This window comes from Trachypithecus francoisi, unplaced genomic scaffold (genome assembly GCF_009764315.1).
Source record: "Trachypithecus francoisi isolate TF-2019V2 unplaced genomic scaffold, Tfra_2.0 Lachesis_group9, whole genome shotgun sequence".
In the NCBI taxonomy this organism is placed as follows: domain Eukaryota; kingdom Metazoa; phylum Chordata; class Mammalia; order Primates; family Cercopithecidae; genus Trachypithecus; species Trachypithecus francoisi.
In genome coordinates this window covers 41,243,793-41,266,256 of record NW_022681474.1, presented here as the reverse complement: position 1 = coordinate 41,266,256, position 22,464 = coordinate 41,243,793, and the positions used below count along the sequence as shown (strand labels likewise).

The 22,464-nt window shown below is 42.5% G+C and overlaps 1 protein-coding gene across 10 annotated transcripts in view; it reads left to right on the top strand.

The window, feature by feature from the left end:
• KCNMA1 (potassium calcium-activated channel subfamily M alpha 1) overlaps window positions 1-22,464 on the top strand; it is a 781,341-nt gene that overhangs the window by 647,873 nt on the left and 111,004 nt on the right. For 2 of the 10 annotated variants that reach the window (XM_033209826.1, XM_033209828.1), the window contains exon 19: window positions 3,666-3,839. The exons of the other annotated variants lie outside the window; for them this stretch is intronic. In XM_033209826.1, coding sequence (XP_033065717.1) covers window positions 3,666-3,839 — 174 coding nt within the window. The remainder of the gene's footprint in view (window positions 1-3,665; window positions 3,840-22,464) is intronic. 10 annotated transcript variants of the gene reach the window in all.

Sequence of the window (22,464 nt, the reverse complement as noted above, 5' to 3'; positions counted from 1 at the left end):
AGCCATTGAATTGAAATGACGCTGCACATATTTCAATTCTCAGAGACAGCAGGGTCCTCTTTCTGCTCCTTTTGGAGAAAGGCTAGTTCCAATTGCCCGTGAACTAGCTGCTCTTCCACATCGATCCACTAGATGTCCTCATAGATCTACTTTGCATTACCATTGCCATCCTGGGGAAAACGTTGTCTGAGAATTGGGATTTGGTAAGGGAACAATGGGTGACTATGTAAGAAAGAAAATTAGCAAACACCAAAGGAGAGAGGACGCTTTGTGTGGCCAGGGAGTAGATAAGAAATTTACTTCTGTTTTAATACATCTGAAACTTTCAAAGTTGCACTTTGAGACCTAACCTTGGGAATTTCAAGTGGAACTCTTCGTATCTAAAATTAACATTCTAACCTAAATCAGCTCTAGAAAAGGAAACAATCACTGAGAAATGGAAACAAAACATCAGTGGTTCTGAATATCCTGGTTCACTAAAAAAAAATTGAAGGATCAGGAAGCCAGAGAGAGTTGAGAGAGATGAGGGGTGGTAATTTCCAAATTAGGAGGTCCACGACTTAACCTTGATATAATTTAATTTTACAACTTGAGAGTATAATTTTACACAGAGAGTGTTCAATTCTTCAGGAACATCTACCACCAGGGAGTCAACTCCTCATCAGCTTTTAGTTAAAGAGCTTGTTCATGATTTGAATAATGGCCCAGAGGAGAGCTCTTCCTGGCCAGTACTCATATCCTTCAAGCCTAATGAATCGCTCCACCAGGTCTTACCTTTAAGAAAGTGGACCCAGAAGTCTCTAGGTGAAGACACCTGACAGGGAGTCAATGGAAATGGACTATGCCAGCAGTAGCAAAAAAGAGCCACCTTCCCAGTTGGTGGCACCTTGATCTAGACATTCTGATTCATGAAGGTTTGTCAACATGTGGGGCTCAATAGTTTTTAACTGTTTCTGTCTTGTCTTGGAGCCTCTCATTGATCGTTCTTGCTGATTTTTTTTTTTTGTGTGTGTGTGTGTGTGTGTGTGGTGGTGGTACTTGTTTGTCTTTTGAGATTTCTATTTTGCATTTGGTGTGAGTGTAAAAATGATTGGGAAGGAATGACGAGTAATAGCATGTTTTCTTTTTTATGCATATGCTGCTTTGGAATGTGACTGCTTATAATTAACAGTTAATCTTCTTATAGCAAATGGTTTTTTGCTGCTTCGATGACCAGTTTCAGCCTGTTCCTGCATGCTAACAATAAGAAATTTTAGAACAATGCATGGTCACCAGAACGGCTAACAATAACAGTTGCAAACAGTCCCTGAGAGCCACTGGTTTGTCGCTGTGTTTCCTCCTGAACTCATATCAAGTAGGAGGTTTACATCACCCATTCTCATCCATTTGCCTCTGAACAAATAGTTTCAAAAGTTATTTCATCTCCATCATCCTTTCCCTTATCCTTAAAGATGGTATATTTATAAGAACTTTCTTTCCCCATAAATGTGTCAGATTCTATTATTGTATATAAACCCAAAATGGCAGTATGGAAATGAAAACCAGGGACTGTTGCTAATGAGAAGCATAGCATTCCAGAGTTTGATGGGCTTCTCTTCTGCTACAGCATTTGATTAAAAAAATTGTTTTTCAAAACGATTTATCTACGTTGAAACAAAAAATCATCCTTGTTTTCCTCTTCTGTGTAAATAACAAATCAATATTTCCAGTAAAAGAAATAAGAAGGAGAAAACAAGGGAATGTCTGCAGATTGTATGCCAGATCCGGATGCATTTAAGATAAATTTATGTTCATGTCTTTAATTGAATACTTTTTTACCTTTCTTGACTTCAGCCATTGCTGTTTGTTTGGGATGTCTGGGCATTCACACCATGCCTTCTAAATTCCTCTGATTCAAATGCTATAGTGGAACTTTCTTTTGTGTTTGTTTTTTTTTTGGTAGAAGCTAAAGCTCAAAGGAATGATATACCACCATTGAGCAGGGCTGGGGCTGCATGATGATCTGAACAACAGACTAGCGAGGACACTAAAAGAACATGTCACTAAAAATGTGAGCCAAGTTTACAAGAATGGAGTTGCTGCTGAAGAGATCTCTCATTCATCTCCCCCAGTGCCTGTTCTTCACAATCATAACGTTACCCTTGCTTGACAAATATACTGTATGGCAAGTCATAAAGGTCTTAGAACAGGACTTGACCCATTTGAGAGATTTAAACCCCTCTTCCTGGTGACTGTAACATTCAAAGAGGGCAAAACCACAAGCCATATTTTAAAATAAGAGTGCAACCATTCTCTACAAAGGAAAAGAAAGGGGCGGGGGGGAAGTGACTTTCAAAATGGAAGTTGTGGATGCAGGGAATAACACCTCTCAGTTTAGGTTTACTATTTGGCAGTAATGCTTAGAATAAATGTGAATTCTTCTCCTACTTTGTGAGAGAAGCAGGCCAGTTCATGCTAAGTGATAAGCAAACATGTTTGACTGTTGTAGCATCAAAGTGAGGTACAAAAACATTCTCTTGTACTGAAATATAAATTGGCTTGAAAGGCAAAGGTGAAGCGCATTAGAAACTACGATGCTGACTTCCAACAACTTTTATAGGTTACCACTCAGTTTGGATCCCCAGGCAGTGCAGAACCTACCATACCAGCTTTAGAAGAGCTATCAATGCTGCATGCAAATTGCATTAAGATATTTCACACGGAACCTATTATTTCATGTTTTGTCAGTTTTAATCGATTTTGGCAAATATTTTCTGTACAAGGAAAAAAAAAAAAGAATATGATTAACCAATAGGCTGATTGCTTCCTGAATTTCGTATTTGGTGGGGAGAGAAAGGCAGATGCGATTTTCAGATCCTCTCAGCTTTAAGCAGAAAATACACCCATGAGTAGCTAAATGCATTCCAACAGAGCAACATCTCATATGCTTTTGGTGATTTCTTATTTGTGAACTGCCTTTAATGTCAAATCTGCAGCATTAGTCTTGAGTAGCTGCATTTCTTATATGGACAGATTTGGATATTTGTTCTGTCAAGAGTAAATTTAAATTCCTGTAGCCATCATGTAAACTCACTCTCGGAAAGTTCAGCAAAGGCATCCTCAGATTCTATATTAACACGTAATCGTTTCACATCTAATTTGATGAAAGCTTATCCCAGCCTCTGCCTAATGCCCAGAAATAGATGGAAATTAGAAAGCCTACATATTAGATATTTTTGCCTCTTGCAAAAACCATTTATTATACCAAATAAGCAACTAATTTAATTGATTGGCAGTGTGTGTATTTTGTCCTCCTGTATTAATCATACCAGGGGAAAAGTGTTGGTTACATTTTTTGCTGTCGATAATTTGCTCTTCTTCCCATCTGAGAACCTGAGTGTATTCAGCCATGCCCTTTTCCTGTGGTCACCGCTTTACCTAGGGGAAAAAAATCATGTGCAACAGCCTTGGGGGACGATAAAGGCAATTTATATTTTCGCTGCTTTTTTGATGTACAACCAAACTGTTACCAACAATCACTCTGCATTTTTTTCTGGGTCAAGACTGTTAAAGTGAACTAAGACCTGTGTTAAATCCCTTCAGCTCCCTTCCAGCTGCCTTGCTGTGTGTGACCTTGCCATTAATTGCCGCTCTTCCTCTCCTCCCATCCAACCACACGGTTATAGCCAAGATGTCCATCTACAAGAGAATGAGACGGGCATGTTGTTTTGATTGCGGACGTTCTGAGCGTGACTGCTCGTGCATGTCAGGCCGTGTGCGTGGTAACGTGGACACCCTTGAGAGAGCCTTCCCACTTTCTTCTGTCTCTGTTAATGATTGCTCCACCAGTTTCCGTGCCTGTAAGTTTAACCTCAACACATGTAGTTCCATGTTTGTGCTGTCTGTGGTATCATCCCTGTCTTGTGCTGTGCCCTGTGGTTCTGAGTCAGTCGGGCTGATGTCTTCTTCCCAGTGTGAACTCCTGTGTGGTGACATGTTGCCCCAGCTGCCTGTGTCTCTGTGTACGTGCTGAGGAAGGCCTCCCTTCTGATTTTCTTAACTTGTGCTTCTCGTAATAGCATGCAGGACTGTGATATTACAGTCTGGTGATATCTTTCCTCTCTCTCCTTTAAATAAATGTAAATGTAAATTAAAGTGACAGCATATCACCTACTGTATTAATACAGAGATATGCAGAAGTGTACATCTTAATATTTTTGAAATGGCTGTAAATTGAATTGTATCAAAGGGAGGAAGGAAAGGGTGTAGCGAGAACAAGCCAGCTCTAGAATTAAGTTGCTTTTAGTGAGCTTAGATAGTTTCTTAGATAGCTTCCAAAATACAACAGTTTTGATGCAGATGGATATATATATATATATATAATATGTATTTTTTTTTTCTTTTTACGGTGTCTCTCTAACCTGTGCCTCATTCCTCCAGTGCCAGATTTTGTCTTTTATTCTGGAAAAGAGTATTCTATGTCTGTCAGCCTGCATTGGGCTAGTGGATTCCAGAGCTTTTTCTCAGAAAGATGACTATTTTGAAGGACTGTTCCATTAATATATTTCATTTTTCCAATAGTATAGCCCCTGTTTAACTAAGGTATCTTGTAGCAATTGTGATTCCAAATGCCAACAAAAAATTTAAGTCAGAAACCTCTGTGATTTCCCTGAGTCCATAGCACAGGCCTCTGATATCAGTCTTCTTTGTCATCCACAAGCTCAGAGATGTTAAAGAACCTGTCAAGGTTATGCAGCTAGTAGTTGGCAAGGCTGAGATGTGTCAGTTTCCTGAGACCTCCCTTATCCTTGCCTTCACCATGGACTTTGCTGTTTTCCTGATATGGTTCATAAGTGAAGTTCCTGAAAGCTCCAGTTTGAGACCCTGGGACTGTGGGTCTTGGTCTAAGTGCCAAAGGGGCTGTGGTTCCACTGGAGGACTTTACTTGAAGTATAACTAACTTTGTTTTCATGTTTTGGTAGCATAGAAGGTAAGAGATGCTTCTCGTTTCTGCACTTCCTCCCTTCCTCTTTAGAGCACCCAACACATTTATTGCTAACCTCTTGCTCCCTGTCCTCTCGACTTCCAAGTGCTCAGAGCTGGTTGAGCTACACTTTCCCCAGCAGGGGTAGGTGTACACTGACAACAAGAGGAAGAAGATCACTGAGCTCTTAAGCATTTATTCCCATGGAAAATGAACTGGCTTGACTCCCCCGTGCTGGTGTTGAGGCTGTTCCCAGTGGAGTGCGGCTGTGTAGCAGGGATCCATGAGGCCTCTGGGGCTCAAGGAACTGGGACTTCACTGTGTGCCATGCCAGGTGCTTATGTTTGGGCCCGAAGTTCAAGTGCAAAGCATGATCTGTGCATCGAGCCGTATTGGAGGCATTTGGAAAACTTTCATCTAGGACCAGAGAGTCATCCTCTCTGATTCACGATTTCCTGCTGCTCCAGAGCAGTGCCAAGGGACAGGATTCACTTCAAAGTGATACCTAGTGGAGGTTGCATTGAGAGGGAGTGTGGACTGCCCCATGGGCCTAAAATCTTGGAAAGATTTCTGTTAAAATCCTTAGATGCTGCCATATGAATCCTTATCACTTTATTTTCCCCTGAAGAGTTCTCTGTAGTTCCTATGCCAGTACAGAGATAAGCTAGGACACAGCTGCACAGAGAACTTGTCTGTCTACAATGTGCAGCAAGATACCACGTTCAAAGATAGGCGCTGGGGAGGAAGAGCAGAGGAGGGCCTGAGGTGGCATGAATTGGTCACATCTCTTTGACTGATGGTGGTGAAAGTAACCACAAGCCCCCCCAGCTTACCCTTCTGCCTAATGCACAACTTCTGTTCTCAAATAATCATGAGGCTCTAAAACCTTAGCCTAGATTCAGTGGAGAAGAGAAAGGAGCCACTGTGGCTCTGAGCTAGGGCCCCTTGGTCATGTCCTGGTGCTGGCCAACAATACCAATCACAGCAAACTCTGTGTCCCCCACGTAGACCCCATGGTGCCCAGTGTGTATAATTTCCATTATATCCAAGAGAAATCTTAATTAGAGGGATTTCTCAGCTGTGCAATTTAATCCAACCGTTGATGGAGACCAGGGAGAAGAAAATCTTGGGGTGGGATTGTCCCATTCTCTAAGAAACATCCTGTGAGTGGCATGTTGTCCCTCCTGTGCTTCCAAAATCAGCCCCCACCAGGGAACACGTGGAGCTGTGGGCTGCATGTTGGAGCCTTAACTGATACTGACAGCTCAGGGGGCGGTTTGCCTTCTCCGTTTCATCAGTCATCCTGCCGTCATCACTCCATCAAACAAAAGCAGATTTCATCCATCCCTGTGTGAGACCACTCACCTTTGACCATTAATAATAAGTTAGAAAAATCCATTCCAATTTGAGCCCCTTCTTGGGCCCGCATAAACCCTTCTTCTCCAATTAAAAAAATGTCTGTCTCTACGTGAAATTCCACTGGCAGCACTCCAATAGCAATCCCCAGGCATCCCTCGCTGGTGGTGGAGTTGGGTGGTGCCCATTTGACAGAGCAAGTTGACTCAAGAGCAGCGGTGAGAGTGGGCTTTTCATTAAATATGTACAGATGTGAAATGTAGAGGGTTTGACAATTAGAAATGGCAGGAGAAGGGCCCTTGAATCAAAGTGAGGTCAGATGGGCGGATCAGATTACTTCTCTTACATTCTTTAGTTGTTCTGAAAATCATTTTGAATTAGTGTCAGCAGAGCCATGATGAGTTTTGCCCTTTGTCTTTTATGCTAGGGCTGTATTGTTTCCCAAGACACTCATTAAAGGTCATTATACTATTATGGAGCTTGCTTTGGTCGCAGTTTCCCGGTTGAGCCAGTGTGCTTTGGAGACTGCCTAATTCATTTCTCTCTTGCCTTTCGTCTCCCTCTTTACTCTATTTTTTTTTTCTTATAAGGGGAAAAATTTCCGTTTTCAAGGGATGTTAAATTGAAACACAAAGTCCCATTATGTGTTTTCTGAAGTGGGAAGAGAAGTAGCTGGCTCCCAGAGGAATGGTAATATATTAAAAGTGTTCACACAGTTCTGAAAACCTGCCTTCTAACAGCAGGGGCTGCCTGCTCAGTGCACCCCTCTATGGAGGTGTGGCCCATTACCGTGGATCGGTTAAGTCATGTGCTATTATGATAGTTGTCTTCTGTGGAACTCAGGAGGAGATGGAAGGCCAGACTGTGTTGACCAAAAGACCTTCAGAGGGGAAGGACTAGTTAAGGAAAGACAAAAATCAAAATAAAAGGTGTCAGAAAAGTAAGGCAAATTGTGACCGATAAGGATTCATCACAAAAGGATTTTATTTCTAGCAAGACTGAAATGCTCAATATGGTAGGCTAGAATCAGTGCACAGAGTGTCATTTTATGATCATCTTGGTTTTGTTTCCACTTCAGATGGTCCTGGGCAGGAGTCCCAGCTCTCTCAAAAGACATCAGGATGGTGTGGGCCTTGGCTTTTTCATACGTAGCTGTGTTCTAGTTCTATTACATGTAAAAAATGAATGTCTAGCAACATACACTTGCACATAAATAAGTAGATTCCAATCAGTATGATTTCTTCCCACTATAATTTTGTAAAATGGACCTTTCTCTCTCTTCAGAAGTTTATTCTTGTTATTTCAGTCTTGCCTGCTATCTGATTACTAAGTGTAATAGAAAGGGACAATTAAAATTATGATGCAGTGGCAACGCAGGACCATATTGATTCAGACCTGCTGAGACCTGCCTGACATGATTCTGGTCACAAAGCATCAGTAACTCTGGCACAAACAAATTAATCATATGGTAGAAGAGAAGCAGACCTTTAGACTTGCACTTGGAACCAGCTTTAGCTAAAGTACATGTGTGATCACTGACACTAACCTTTCAATTTACTAATAGTTTAGACTGGCACAATTACATGCATCCTTTTGCAAACTATTGTAGCTAATTTTAAATTATATATGACTTTTATTTCAGGTATAAATATAATACAAGAAGGCATTTAACTCTGATGGTTAAGCTGAGAGAAGTCCAATATGGTTAGGTTGAAGGGAGACATACCAAAATCAGTTTAGTGTAATCTCGAGTCTTGTCAGATAATAAACAAAAATCAGCTTATCCCGAGTAGCCTTTGGTTTGTACAGGCAGAGAATTAACATTGTCAATAGAACTAAAGTCACTGGAGTGAACTAATGGCATTTTGAAGTACATAAAATCAGATACAAGGGCAAGGGGTGGAAACAGCTCTAGGAAAATGTCTATAATAGGACACACCCTATCCTGACAGTCTCCAACACCTGTTAAAGGAGAGTTAATTTAATAAGCTACATTTAAAAATCAACAGCCTATAATTATCTCATTCATTTTATGTGCAGTTTTGGGCGACTTCCTCAAATTCCCCAATCCTAAATTCTATTTGCTTATTTTACTTCTGGGCCCTAAAAGCAATGATTCCCCTCTTTCCACCACCACTACCAGTGAGAAAAAGACAAAAAAAGAGAGCCAAGGATAATAAGCACAAATCAATGTGATCATAGTTTTTCATGTATTCTTTTTAAAGCCCGTTCATCTGAGTCTCCATTTTCTTCCATCTTACCATGCTTGCCATGCTCATGTGTGCGCGCGCTCTCTCTCTCTGTCAATATCCATCACACCTGTGCACACCAAGCACTACCAGAGCCTTTGGGTTCTCCCGGGCTCTTTAGTTACCCTGGCCCATGCGTCCTGATTTGACCCTTAGTACTTCATTGCAGGAAGTAAAAACAGAGTGGTAGATCGGCCTAGCCAGCCGTTGGCAGATCGGCCTAGTGATGGACCTGGAAGGGGCTTCTTTTTTTTTTTTTTTTTGAGACGGAGTCTTGCACTGCCACCCAGGCTGGAGTGCAGTGGCCGGATCTCAGCTCACTGCAAGCTCCGCCTCCCGGGTTTACGCCATTCTCCTGCCTCAGCCTCCTGAGTAGCTGGGACTACAGGCGCCCGCCTCGTCGCCCGGCTAGTTTTTTGTATTTTTAAGTAGAGACAGGGTTTCACCGTATTAGCCAGGATGGTCTCGATCTCCTGACCTCGTGATCCGCCCGTCTCGGCCTCCCAAAGTGCTGGGATTACAGGCTTGAGCCACCGCGCCCGGCCTGGAAGGGGCTTCTTAGGACACTCTTGTTGGTAGCAGGCGAGGCTACAGAAGCCACTGCCTCTTGCTTGATTTTGTGATAGCCACACTGAGCCATAGATGGACTGGAAGTATACCTTACTCTGGGCCCTAGCTCACTCTGTGCAGTGGGCAGCTTCTTAAATCAGCATTGTGAGGCAGAAATCATGCTCGGGTAAAATTGCCTTTGAGAAGGATCCTTTACATCACTCGTCTGTCAAAAGCTCCCAACACACTGGGTTCTCCACCAGAATAAATAGCTGATTGTTTCAGTTGAGTGTCAGGTAAAGTCACTGGCTTGTATTTGGAGACCTTGTTGTGCTTCCACCACCTTCCAAACAAGAGTGTGATTGAATTCCTGAAGATGAATACACTATGAAGATGTACTGCAGGTAGATGAAAGGAGACAGGAACAGTAGGCAAAAGGCAGCCAACTTCTCAAAAGAAATTCTTTGAAACAGGATTGGGAAACAAGAAGTAGAAAGGTCAGAATGAGGGAAGCTGACAGGGTCCTTTGTGTATACCCCATCATGGGACACCTCTCTTCCCAGGGACACCGTGCTGTAATAAATGACTCGGCTCTTTAAGGACAAACTAGAAAAGATGTTGGCATGCCTCACATAAGCCCAGAAGAGGCCCTTATGCAAGGTGACATAGAAATTATGTTTGCTTTTTTGTTTCAGGACAGTGGCCGGTTGTCAGGATACTCATCCTGACAGCTTCTACCACCAGGCAGTGGCTGCTTCCTCTTACCTCCATGGTGGAGGGCAGATGTGGCCAGTTAGCTCCTCATCTTCCATCTTCCTCCACTATCTCAGGCGACAGATGCCAGGCCCAGCCCGCCTTCCACTTGAGCTTTCTTGTCAAGGCTCTGCCTTGAGCCCAAATCCTGACCTTTACTGTATGAAATGAAGTACTGATGAACAAGCAGAGGTTTGAATTAGAGCAGGCTTGGAGCAAATGTCAAGTCCATCTCTACCTCCTTCCTCCACCTGCACCAGGAGCCTCGATTAGACCCAGTCTGGAGTTTGCAGCGCCTTAGGCTTTACGGGTCTGGGGAGACATAACTTATTAACAAAGAGTTATTAAATTTTTATCAATTTTACAACACAATGTAAATGCCTCCTATGAATCTACATTGTATTCATTATCATTTAAAACGTTAATTAAGTCGAAGTTGCATTTAATTTCTCTCTAAATGGGCCTCTGGGAAGAGGCTTTTAGAAACATCTGTGGGAGCGTGCGGCTCATGGAGCTGGGGAATCTCCCAGCCCGCACTCAGGCTCGCCCCCTGAGTTGATTGCTATCACGTGTCTGTGGCTAATTTGTTGTGATGCGATTGGGCATTGTCTCAAATTAGTATCAGACAGATAATGGTGTGAAGTCACTCGAGAGAGGCTTGTGGGGCAGTGGCACAGGCTTCACTGCATCCTGCCTTCCTTCCCCATCCGGGCAGAAACGGACAGTGGGTCTGCAGCACCTCTGGTCTCCGTCATGCCTTGGGATTCTCCTTCTCATATGGTGCCCATCATTTCAGTTGGATACTTCCTTCATCGGAGATGGATGCTTGTCATCTGGCCCAGCACATTTAGGACATTTGCCAGCATGCTCTTCGGAACGATCTTAACATTTGGGATCTTTGACTCCCAGTGAAGCCTAGAAGCGGCAAGCACAGAGCAGCCAAAAATGGAAACCAGAATGGAGTGGAGGTAGAAATTATAAGCAGGTCATGCTCATTGGTGAGGAGAGACAGAAGGAGGCATACTACCAACATTTGCTGAAAAATTGTGTTTCTCTTTTGAGGCTAGAATCATGTTTTAGTCTTATCTGAACATGGGGTCACTCCCCAAAGAGATCCATATTCTATGTATACTGCATCACCAAGGGAGTGAGGTTTGTTGACACAGCAGTACTAAGAAGTGGCTAGTTGGTTAACTTGGATTCATGTTACAACTAGACTTAGTGTAGTCTCTACTCTTACTGTGTGCAAGCAACTCTGAGAACACAGGGAGGATGTATGTGTTGTTATTGTTGTTACATGTAACACTTATATAGCATTTGCTGCATTACAGGCACTACTCTGCCTATTACTACAAATATTAATTAATTTAACCCTTATTATGAGGTAACTATTGTTTGCGGTTGAGGCAACTATAACCTGAGACATCTGCAATGTGCCCCATTTACAGACTAAGGCACAAGGGTCTCATAGCCAGTGAGTCTGGCCACGAGTCTCATAGCCTTATGTCACAGTCTCATGACTTGCCAAGGGTCTCATAGCCAGTGACTGGTGGAGCTGGGATTTCAACACAGGCCGTGTGGCTCCACGGTGTGTAGAGTTGGTTGAGTTGCTCAGTTACTCTTGCAGTTGAATGTGATGGATAAGTCACTTAATCTCCAAGGGAGGAGAAAAAAGTGAGGATTCTGGTAATGAAAACTCGAGATAACGTAGAGAGTCCTGGGGGGCCTCCTGCACAGCAGCTGGTCACCCAATTTGGCTGAAGTTTAAGACTTAGCATGCAGGGAGTGGACCCCTCTGAAGGATAACATGGGGCCCCATTCCTGGCAGGGTCCAGGTCAAGGTTTTTGTTCTTAGTCTGTAATATGATAGAAAGTCTTTAGACAATGCAACACTATCATATTGGTGTTTGATCAGGGAAGTGACTTAACAGAGGCTTTGTTTTGGGAGGGCTGCTGTGGCTGCTGGGAAGGAAGGGACTGGCTAGGGGGCAGCTGGAAGCCCCCCTCTCAGGGAGGAGACAAACAGAGGGGAGCCTGTGGTGGGAGGGCCAGGGCCCAGCTGCTCTGAGAAGCCTTCGGAAGGAAGACTTGATCTATAGTGTACAGGACCCTGCAGCTGAAGCACATTACCCAGATGCAAATCCAAGAAGTTACAGTCTTTAAAAGACAGTTTAATTAGTGGCTCTGGAGCAGTTGAATTCCATGAGCCTAATTCTCCCCAGCTGACCCGGCAGCCATTGTGATTCCCAGCTGGGTTCACTAGAGTTTCCTTCTTATTGGAGGAAGATTTCCTGACCTCTGACCCAGGACTGGGAGACCCACCCATCTGCATCCACTACCACTGGCCTTGGGGATCTATTTCTGTTTCCTTTTCCTAAGCAATATTTCTTCCTTCTTCCTCACCGTCCTCCCCAGTTCAAGTATGTCTCACATCCTGAGTGTGTTGAAGGTGACAGGCAGGCAACTCTCACCTGCTAGTGTGAAGTATTGGCTCAGGCTGAACAGCAGACACGAAGCAAGTGGGAGCCACCAGTGGGGACACCTGGCCAGCGCTGAGGCTCTTGCTTCCAGCTGCAGGTGGTAGCTTCAGTTAGAGCTCATGGGAATACTTCTTTAAATCCCTGTGTATGGCAAGGAGACTTTTCTCCTCCTTTCTCAGGAAGTCAGCATGTCTCCTTACATCGATGGGGGAAAAATAATAAAGTGCTTCACATCCCATTCATTGAAAATGCACTGTAGTTTTCAACCACTTAACCTTCTTGAGTGGAAATACGAAACACGTTTCCTGTGAAGTACTGCCACACAGAGTCCTAAAGAAGTCTTGTGGCGTTTCGAAGTACCATGCACAACTTTCTTTTTTTTTTTTTTTTTTTTTTTTTTTTTTTTTTTTTTGAGGCGGAGTCTTGCTCTGTTGCCCGGACTGGAGTGCAGTGGCTGGATCTCAGCTCACTGCAAGCTCCGCCTCCCAGGTTTACGCCATTCTCCTGCCTCAGCCTCCCGAGTAGCTGGGACTACAGGCGCCCGTCATCTCGCCCGGCTAGTTTTTTTTTTGTATTTTTAGTAGAGACGGGGTTTCACTGTGTTAGCCAGGATGGTCTCGATCTCCTGACCTCGTGATCCGCCCGTCTCGGCCTCCCAAAGTGCTGGGATTACAGGCTTGAGCCACCGCGCCCGGCCCATGCACAACTTTCTTTTTGGTTTTACTGCTTTGTGCATAAGACCTTTGTCTGTGTCCTTTCTTATGTCAGCATCTGTGGTTGTGGCATTTGTGCACACCATTGACCTCAGAGGGTCATTAAAACTGCATGGAAAAGCACTTGAGTCCTGGGTTCCCTCATGGTGGTAGGCTGTGCATGCTGAGAATGCCAACTTCTGGAAGTGCATTGTGGCAAAATGCACCAAGCCAACCAACTGTGTATTGTCTTTCTCTCTCTGGGGCTTTCTCCCAAACCAGCGTGTTGAATTACCTGGATAGTCAGGGGACCCTCCATCACCACATCTGCTTACAGGGGTTCTGCTTCCCCAGCTGACCTTTTTCCCAAAGGGAATCTAAATGGACAGAGCTAAATCCAGCATTATCAGACCCTTGCATTTGAAATCTCAGAGGGAATTGCAAAGGCCTTTCTGTAAATAGCTAGATAGTGCTTGCTTTGGAGGGTGATTGCTACATACGCCCATAGATTTTTACTCTGAGGAGACATTCTTTTGATGTCTAGCTTAGATGAGCAGAACTAACAATAGTGGCTTTTCTTCTCTGACCCTCTCATTTGGTCATCCTCAGGAGGAGCTAGTCTCTTATATTTAAGAGAAACAGCAAGAAAAAACTCCCCCAGCCTTTTCTAGTAAATCTAAAAGCTTTCATTCTAGCCCCTTCAATACAGCAAGAGGAGTCCCACCAAATGTTCCTAGAGCTGCAGAGAAAACCCTATGCAAACTGAAAGTGGAATCTTTTGAGGCAGATCTGCATTAGGGATGATCTACTGCACTGAGAGACTTATAAATGAAGTGAGAAACACTCCAACCCCAGAGCTGGCACTGCACCAGCTGTATTGACAGTGCATAGATGGGCATCTGCACACCATAGAGCATGGGCTATCTTCTGGGAAGGGAGCTGACTGCTTGCATTAAAATGATCTTCATTTTGGCCAATGTCAGCTTTCTGGGCTGGAGCCTGTTGGATCACACTCAGTCAAAAAAGGACCCAGGGGCCCCCTTCCTTCCCTCCAAGGTCAAAAATGTAGCATGCTGACATCCTTGGCTGGGCTTCCTATATTGGCAAGAATACTTGAATAGGAAATGGCCTGGAGGATTCCAGTTCAGTAAATATTTGATGAGTAAAAGAATGAATAAATGAAGGGGTTCCTAACCCTTAAAGGAATTGGTGATGTGCTAGAAGCCAGATTGCCCCAGATCCATGAAGTTTCCCAAAACTTGCTAAGCAGCAGCTTACTGTATAGTATATGTATGTAAACATAAAAAAACTGAGATGCACAAGAAGATTAAGAGGGAAAAAATGTAGTAAGAAAAAACAAGGACACAACTGAAGGAACTAGAAAATGATTAACTGGTAGTTGCAATTGATATTCTTTGTGAAGGATACATTATGGAAAAGAAGATCTGGAAACAAAGTACTGGAAAAAAACCACATAGGCAAAAATCCACCAATGCTTCAAATGAGGAGAGGCAGGGATACCACTATATGTAGAGAATTTGCTCTAGAAAATCAAGGACTTGCGACATTCACATTGAGTTTTATTAATGTCAGCAAACCTGATCATTTTGCTGTGAGTCAGGGCAGCATAAAACCAATGCACTGGGCAGGGCTTATGTGAGGAAAGGGGCCTGTTGTAGATAGAGAGGTGTCAGCATCTGCAGGTGGGCACATCAGCCTGCCCAAATGTAGAGAAACATTCAAGGCCTTTTATGGTGGTCAGGGTAATTGACTCTGACTCAAGGTAGGCAGCTTGAATCCAACAGCAGCACCCAAATGATGACTCCTTCCACATGGAGGTATCCAAAAGATGAATGTCTCATAGCTATTTCCCATTAAGAGCCATTATTCTGTTTGTTTTGCTCAAGGAAGAGTTTTCTTGATTTTCTTGATCGTTCTCAAAGCTCTCTCAGGCTGCACCAAGCATTCCCTTACCTTTGAATGGTTCTGAAATGCTCTCTGCATTTTGTCAAGGTTGATCTGGCCGTTTCTTCAGTGCGGATGAATAAATTTCCACGTATGGTCTGTAACATATCCAACGGAGAGAACACATCCAGCGGGGATGCTTCAAAACCAAAGCCCTAAACAGGTGTTACTGAGAAGGCAGGCACAGTGACCTGCAGAGAAGAGAGATGCTAGGTGAAAATAAAAGCCGCAACTATGCTAGGAATGAAGACAGGGAGGAAGGGGTTCAGGTCATGTTACAGGGTCTGGAAGTTAGGGCATGAATGTGACATTTGCAAGGGGCTGGTTGCTGGAAACACTGCTCCTTCATAAATATCTTCTGTTAAGATGAAGATGGGAAACAGGCAGACATCTCCTGTCTTTCCTTCTCTGTATGTTAGGGGATTCTGAAGTCATTCCCCTCACTGTGCAGTGAACTGAGAGATCTTGTTGGCAATTATAGCCTGAAATTCTAGGAAACGTCAGAGCAGGCAGATACAAGGAGGAGATCTGTGAGTTTTCTGGAAACTTTGGAAGTCCTGGTGAAGTCATGCTTTGACATGTTCACTGAGTGGATGCTCATGGCTATAATAAGAGTAATGTCTTATGTGTGTTTGAGTCTTTGCACTTCTCAAGGCACCAACATCATCTCATTTCATCTAGGCATCCTCAGCATAAACATCATGTCCTTCTACCATGTGACTTTGAGTAAGTCCCAGAACTTCAGTATTTTTTAGTTTCCCTATCTATGAACTGGAGATAATAAGGACCTATCTCACAGAGTGGTTGCATGAATTCATTGAGTGAATATATATAAAGATTGCCTGGCGTATGTTGAATTATTGCTGTCATCCTTCATTAACATATGAAATTAACAAAGAAACAGATGAACGTGACCAAGATTACATAGTGGATGAGTATATTGCTAGATCAGAAGCCTGCCATCTCCCATAGTATTGATGGAAATAATAATGATAAGCCACTTTAACCATAACTAGTGCGTTTTTTTTTCAAATGACTGACTGCCATCAAGCTAGCCTTATGATAGGCCATATCAGCTACAGGCAGAGAAGCCCACAGATAGTGACTGAGAGTTGAACAGCTTAGTATAACAGACTATAAAATTTAAATGGAGTCAATTTGTTTAATTTCTAGATCATGGAATAATTGCCCCAACAGAAATAAGCCAACAAAAATACCAGTAGATAGCTATTATCTCCCCAGAACATCAGTTTTCATCTTGACTACCCAGCAGGCCTTGCCAAATTTGCGTGTAAAATGAGGAAATTGGAAGATCATATTTCTAAGTTTCCTTTAAACTCTGAGACTCTGATTATCTTCCTTCTTCTGATTGAAAAAGGCTAAAAGTCCTTTTTGTTTCAACCCTTACTGTTATAAATCCTTCTAAAATGCTGATGTCCATTACCCAACACTGTGGTAGGTCCTGTGAGGAAGAATAATGTGTATAGAAACCTCATAGTATATCAGTGTTATTCTTCTGTGAGTTTGCAGCTTCTAGGGCAGGAACTGGGTACACAGGAACACAGAGAAAGAGCCCAGAAGACTCTTACAGGTCTCTACTTTATTGTCAGCTTGTTTTCTTCCAAGATGTCTTTTATTTTTCCTCAAGGAAAGCACAAAAAAAGGCCCTCTCCCCAACCCAGGGTCCTAGTATTATCTATGCTCCAGTGATGTGGAGGTTATCAGTAATCAGAACATTGTCAGCCACTGAAGCTCTCCCAGACCAGTTCATATGCAGTGTCTCTACAAATGGCCCCAGCCCTCCCATAATGAATGCTAACTGTTGACCTCCCCAAAGAGCCTCCTCATCATGTTTGTTACACCTTGTTTTGTTATTGCCAGGTCTCCAGGAATGAACTTGTGTAGCAGGAAGCATATAGGGCCAAACGGGGACACCATTTTCAGGCAAAAGAGGCTTCCTAGTTAGAATAGTACAGATTTGGTGGATGAAAACAAATGTGTGTCTTAGATTTCAGCCCAGCTGTTAGAATCCTTAGGTCCTGGGATCTTTAGAAAACTGTGACTTCAGGTCTCATCATTCCTCATCCCCCTGAAACCCCTTCTTTATGGCTTGTCCATCCCTAAAATAGGTCTGGAGATCATCAGCAAATTCAGTGTGTTTTTGGGAGAGGGAGGGAAGTTGGAACACAAAAAGAGGAGAACAGATGGGGAAAGAAGACATTCCTGTCCTTTCAAATTCTATCAAAATTTATTTTTTGGATGATGGTCTTGATCTCAACTCATCTTTTTCTGTTGTTATTGTTGTTTTTTGAGATGGGACCTCCTTCTGTCACCCAGGCTGGAGTGCAGTGGTGTGATCAGAGCTCACTGCAGCCTTGAACTTTTAGGTTCAAGCAATCCTCTCACCTCAGCCTCCCGAGTAGCCAGGACTACAGGCGTGCACCACCATGTCTGACTCTTAACCTGTCTTTGAGGTCTGGCTGGTGTTGAGACCTCACATCATCACCTTTCCTACCTTGCTTTATGAGTAGTTGGGCTCTGCGTCTTGTTGATTTTGTCATTAATTAGATGAGTGCTTGGAGCAAGGCCAAGACTGGGCCCAAGTTTTTCACCCATGTCTTACCACTATCCCTTTCTTTGAGCAGACCTGATGTGTGGACGGGTCTAGGGATGGGTGGAATGAGTATCAATATGAACATTGAAAATTCTGGGTTTTACACTGTGCCCCTCTCTTCCCTCCTACCGATGGCCGAGTCCTCTGATTTGGCCTCCATATTACATTTTGAACCTTTTCTCACCATTGCCAGTGGCACTGCCAAGCTCACATGCTCATTTCTTCTTCAGCTAGTCTGCCGTTGTTGCCTTTCAACCTTTCAGTTAGTTCCCCTTGCCACCAAACCACCACCAACTTTGGTATTCTAAAGCACAGACTTTATCATGTTAGCCCATTTGAAAGAGAGAGGAGACCTTTTGATGGTTCCTTGTTTTTTAAGAGGATAATTTCCAACTTTCTGCTATTAAAATGGCATTCAAAGCCCTTTGCAATTTGGCCTCAACCAGTTTCCCTAGTTCTGTTCTCCACATAAGCATCCATCATCTAACAATTCTCTAGAAGTGTCTTATTCTTGTTACTTAACACATTTCTGGAACCTTTTCCTGAGATTGTGATTCTTTTCCTCTCCTCTTCTAGCAGATTGAAACTTACCCATCCTTCAAAGCAAGGGTCAGCACACTGTCCCGTGGGCCCAGTCTGGCCTACCACCCATTGTAGTGAGTAAAGTTTCCTTGTAACATAGTAACATCCATTCATTTGCTCACTGTCCCTGGCTGCTTTCGGGCTACAACTGCAAAGTTGAGTAATTGTAACAAAGAGGGTATGGCCCAGAAAGCTCAAAATATTTATTATCTGGCCTTTTAGGGAAAAAGTTGGCCAACCTCTGCCGTGAAGGTACTGCTCGAGTACTGCCGTCTCTGTGAAGCCTTCTTGACTAGCCCACCCTGACCCCGAATTAGAAAAAGTGAATCTCTTTTCTGTAAGCCTGTAACATTTCATGTAAACCCCATTTACAGCAGTTTTTATGTTGAGGTTTTTGTAGAAGTCGACAACAGCAACAAACACCACATCTCATCGGTCTTTGAATTCTTAGTATATTGCACACAGTAACCAAGGCACACAGTGAGAATTCAACAAATTGCTGATTAACATGTAAACTCTGTTGAGAATATGTTTCCAGAGTTTATTAAGCATGTATTGCAAAAGAAAACGTCTTTCATGAGAACTTGAACCAGAGGCAAAAAAAAAAAAAAAAAAAGTCTCAAGGCTGGAGATCTTCCTTTCTTCCTTCTTGTTCCTTTATACCTTCTTGAACAGCACCTTTGTTTCTGAACAGCCAACAGCCAATTCCTTTGACTGCTGGACAACTCTTGAATAGTTTGATCTTGAATTGATCACTGCTTCTTTTGAAGATAACACATTTCTTCCATTGTTTCTGCTGACAGCACATGGTGGGCTCCGTAGTGGATCTGGGGGTGCTGATGTTTTCTCCTTCCATATGTCATTGGGTATTTGAGTCGGGGTAGGAAGCCATGGCAAACCCATTGCTTCTGTTCATCCGTGTTTGATTCCTCATTGATTTGAATTTATCCCAAATAAATGTGGATATTTAAAGTTCTTAAGGCAGGGCATGCACCTTTCATCGTTCAGACCCTAGCCAGTGGCCTAGACCTCATCTCACTGGACTAATACACAAGCTAACACTAGGAGTTATATCTAGGCAGGGTAAGCCCCCAGTTCAAATCTTGACAGCCCTGAACCCCACCAGATTCCCCTTCACCCTTCGCATCTGTCCAGAATTGCTCCTGGAAACCCTGTCTCTCCAGAGCAAGTGGTAGCCAGCTGAGGTGGGAGATGGGATACCCGTGGCCTATGCCTGAGACCCTCCTAGTGAAGTTCCCTGTCTGGATAACTGGAGACACTTCAGGCTCAAAGCAAGCATTGTGACATTTGGTTCTCTTCACACATGTGCCTTAGACAGATGGAAGAACTGAATGTAAAGAGATTCTACAGAGTGTATTGGAAATAACAAAATTGTGTATGTGTGTTTTTAAAGGATACCCTTTTGGTTGCCGCATAAGTTATTTTTGTTGTTGTTGTTGTTAGAGATTAAATCTCAATAACTTTTTGGAATTAGAATGGGCTTCCCATCAGCTGAATGGGCTACACACTCGTCTCTTTTTTATAGCCATCCGAGAATGCCACTGCCTTCCTCACATCCCCTGCTATGTTATCCGCATGGTAGTTTTGCTTGAGATCAAATCAGGGCAACACAGGAACTGTCATTTTTCATTTACTGGGGTCCTTTGATCCCATTTGAGGTTTATTTGTTTCAAGTGAAAAATACAATCCCTATTGCATACATCTATTCTTTAGAGTACTTTTTATTATTTTTTTTTTATGTTAGAGATCAAATCAGAGTTGTAAGTAGTATGGTCATTAGTTATCACCACTAGATTTCATAGGCTACACTTTATTTCTGTTCTTACAAAATCACCAACCTTCTCTGTTGCATAATGATCACTTCCAGTGAAGACACAATATGCCTTTCTTGGGTACTTGGGTGTTAATTTATTTCACAGTTTCCTTTGTAGATACAATCAGAGTCACCTATCACATTCCTGTTTCTGCTTTTTATTGTATTCCTTTGCTATCGCGTTTGTGTGATCTTTTTCTGAAAAATGACAGGTAGTGTTTCTCTGCTCACTGTATCAGTGACATATTTTCCACGACTTCTCTATTGCTGTTTTAAAAATATAACATTTTATAGATGTAATCTTAGTTGTTTGTAACTTAGGTTTTGCTATATGAGCAAATTTCCTAAATGACATGTTGGTTTAGGTACATTTTTTAAAGAAAGGGAAAAATATTTTCTGCAAAATTGTTTCCTCTAAATTGTAAGTGAAAGAAAAGCTCTGTTAGTAAGATTATAATGCATTTTCCTGATTTCTTAGTACATCGAAATGCATGAACATTATTTTTATGTAAGTGATTAAGTTGCGGTTTTTAATAACACGTTGTTAGAGCAAAAAGAGCTATCCCTTTTGATTTATTTGTATATTTACTGGGTGACTTACAGTACTTTACATATTAGAATTGGTTTGTCAACAATTAACATTCTAGGTTTTTATATAACCCATACTTCAGGTAATAGAGGATTATTAAACTGCAACCAGTGTGTTAGAAATCTGCCTACTGGTAATAAAATTCTTATGGATAACAGCAGCTGAGAAATACTGCTGTATATTTATGCATAGATTGCAAGATAGATGGCCTGCAAACCGCAGAGGGGCCTGACATGCAGGTCTACCAGCAGGTGGCGCTGCTTTTCTAGAAATAAACCCTCTACCTGGATTCTAGGTACTCTCCTCCTCCTCACTTTCTGCCTTTTCTCTTGCAGATTGTCTCCTTTATTTCTCTAAAGTAAATATCTAAAACTGTTGTTGCTGTTGTTTGAAGAGATATACTGCCAGTAGGACAATGCCCCTCAATTGCTAAGGTTTATTTGAAATCCAGCTTGCCTGATGCAGTGCTTACTTGAAGCAAGTCCCGGTTAAATACATGTTACTGTTTTTGAAAGGTAACTACACAATGCTGGATTCAGCACTGAGATTGGATTACCTGTGCTGTCTGATTATTGTTATGTGGCAAGTCCTCATTTTAATTTAATATCTATTTACACAAATTAATCCCATAGGCTTCTATTTACCTCAGGATAATGAGGGGCATTTTTATTAAAGTGACTGATTGATATACTGAATTAATGTTTTATATTAAAAAAATCACCTTAGTATGATGTTCTTTCATCACGGTTACTCTGGAATCCAGGCTGGGTACAGTGGCTCATGTCTGTAACCCCAGAACTTTGGAAAGCTGAGGCAGGCAGATCACTTGAGGTCAGGAGTTTGAGACCAGCCTTGCCAACATGGTGAAACCCCATCTCTACTAAAATACAAACGTTAGCCAGGCGCCTGTAATCTCAGCTACTTTGGAGGCTGAGACAGTAGAGTTGCTTGAACCCAGGAGGCGGAGCTTGCAGTGAGCCAAGATTGTGCCACTGCACTCTAGACTGGGTGACAGAGCGAGACTCCGTCTCAAAACAAACAAGCAAACAAACATAAAACTAAATAATAATACTAATAAAAGAGTTACTCTAGAATCCAAGTCATCCAAAGCATGTTGCTTTTCTCTCAGGGCCAGAATTAAATTTTGACAAACAGGATCAGAGTTTTTATTATGTTTTGTTATTTTTTTAAGCATACTTTTCACAGAAAAGCTGATCAGCTCACAACTTGGGTATCATAAATGAGGACAAAAATCAAATATGCAAGCAAAACTATTTTTAAACATTATTTTGTCCACACATACCTGATTTTTCAACCATTTTTTTAAAGACGCAGCTATATTTTTTTACTGTTTTTTCACAGTCTGTGGTATTCCTTTGTACAGGATATTTGAGTGTAAACATTAGCTTATGTAGGAGAAAATGAATTTATTGAGGTTACAGAAGGGGAGAATTGAAATATATCTCAGGATGACTCACTTATTTGTTTATTTTCTTCATTATTAAATTTTCTTCCCTAATTATTTTTTTTAAAGAAAACATTGTCTTACTGTGTCATCCAGGCTGGAGTGTAGTTGTGCAATCTCGGCTCACTGCAACCTCTGCCTCCCGGGTTCAAGTGATTCTCCTGCCTCAGCCTACCAAGTAGCTGGGAATACAGGCATATGCCACAATGCCCAGCTAATTTTTGTAGTTTTAGAGTCGGGGTTTCGCCATATTGGCCAGGCTGATCTTGAACTGACCTCAAGATATCCACCCGCCTCAGCCTCCCAAAGTGCTGGGATTACAGATGTGAGCCACCATGCCCGGCCCTTCGTTATTAAATGTTCTACCTATCAG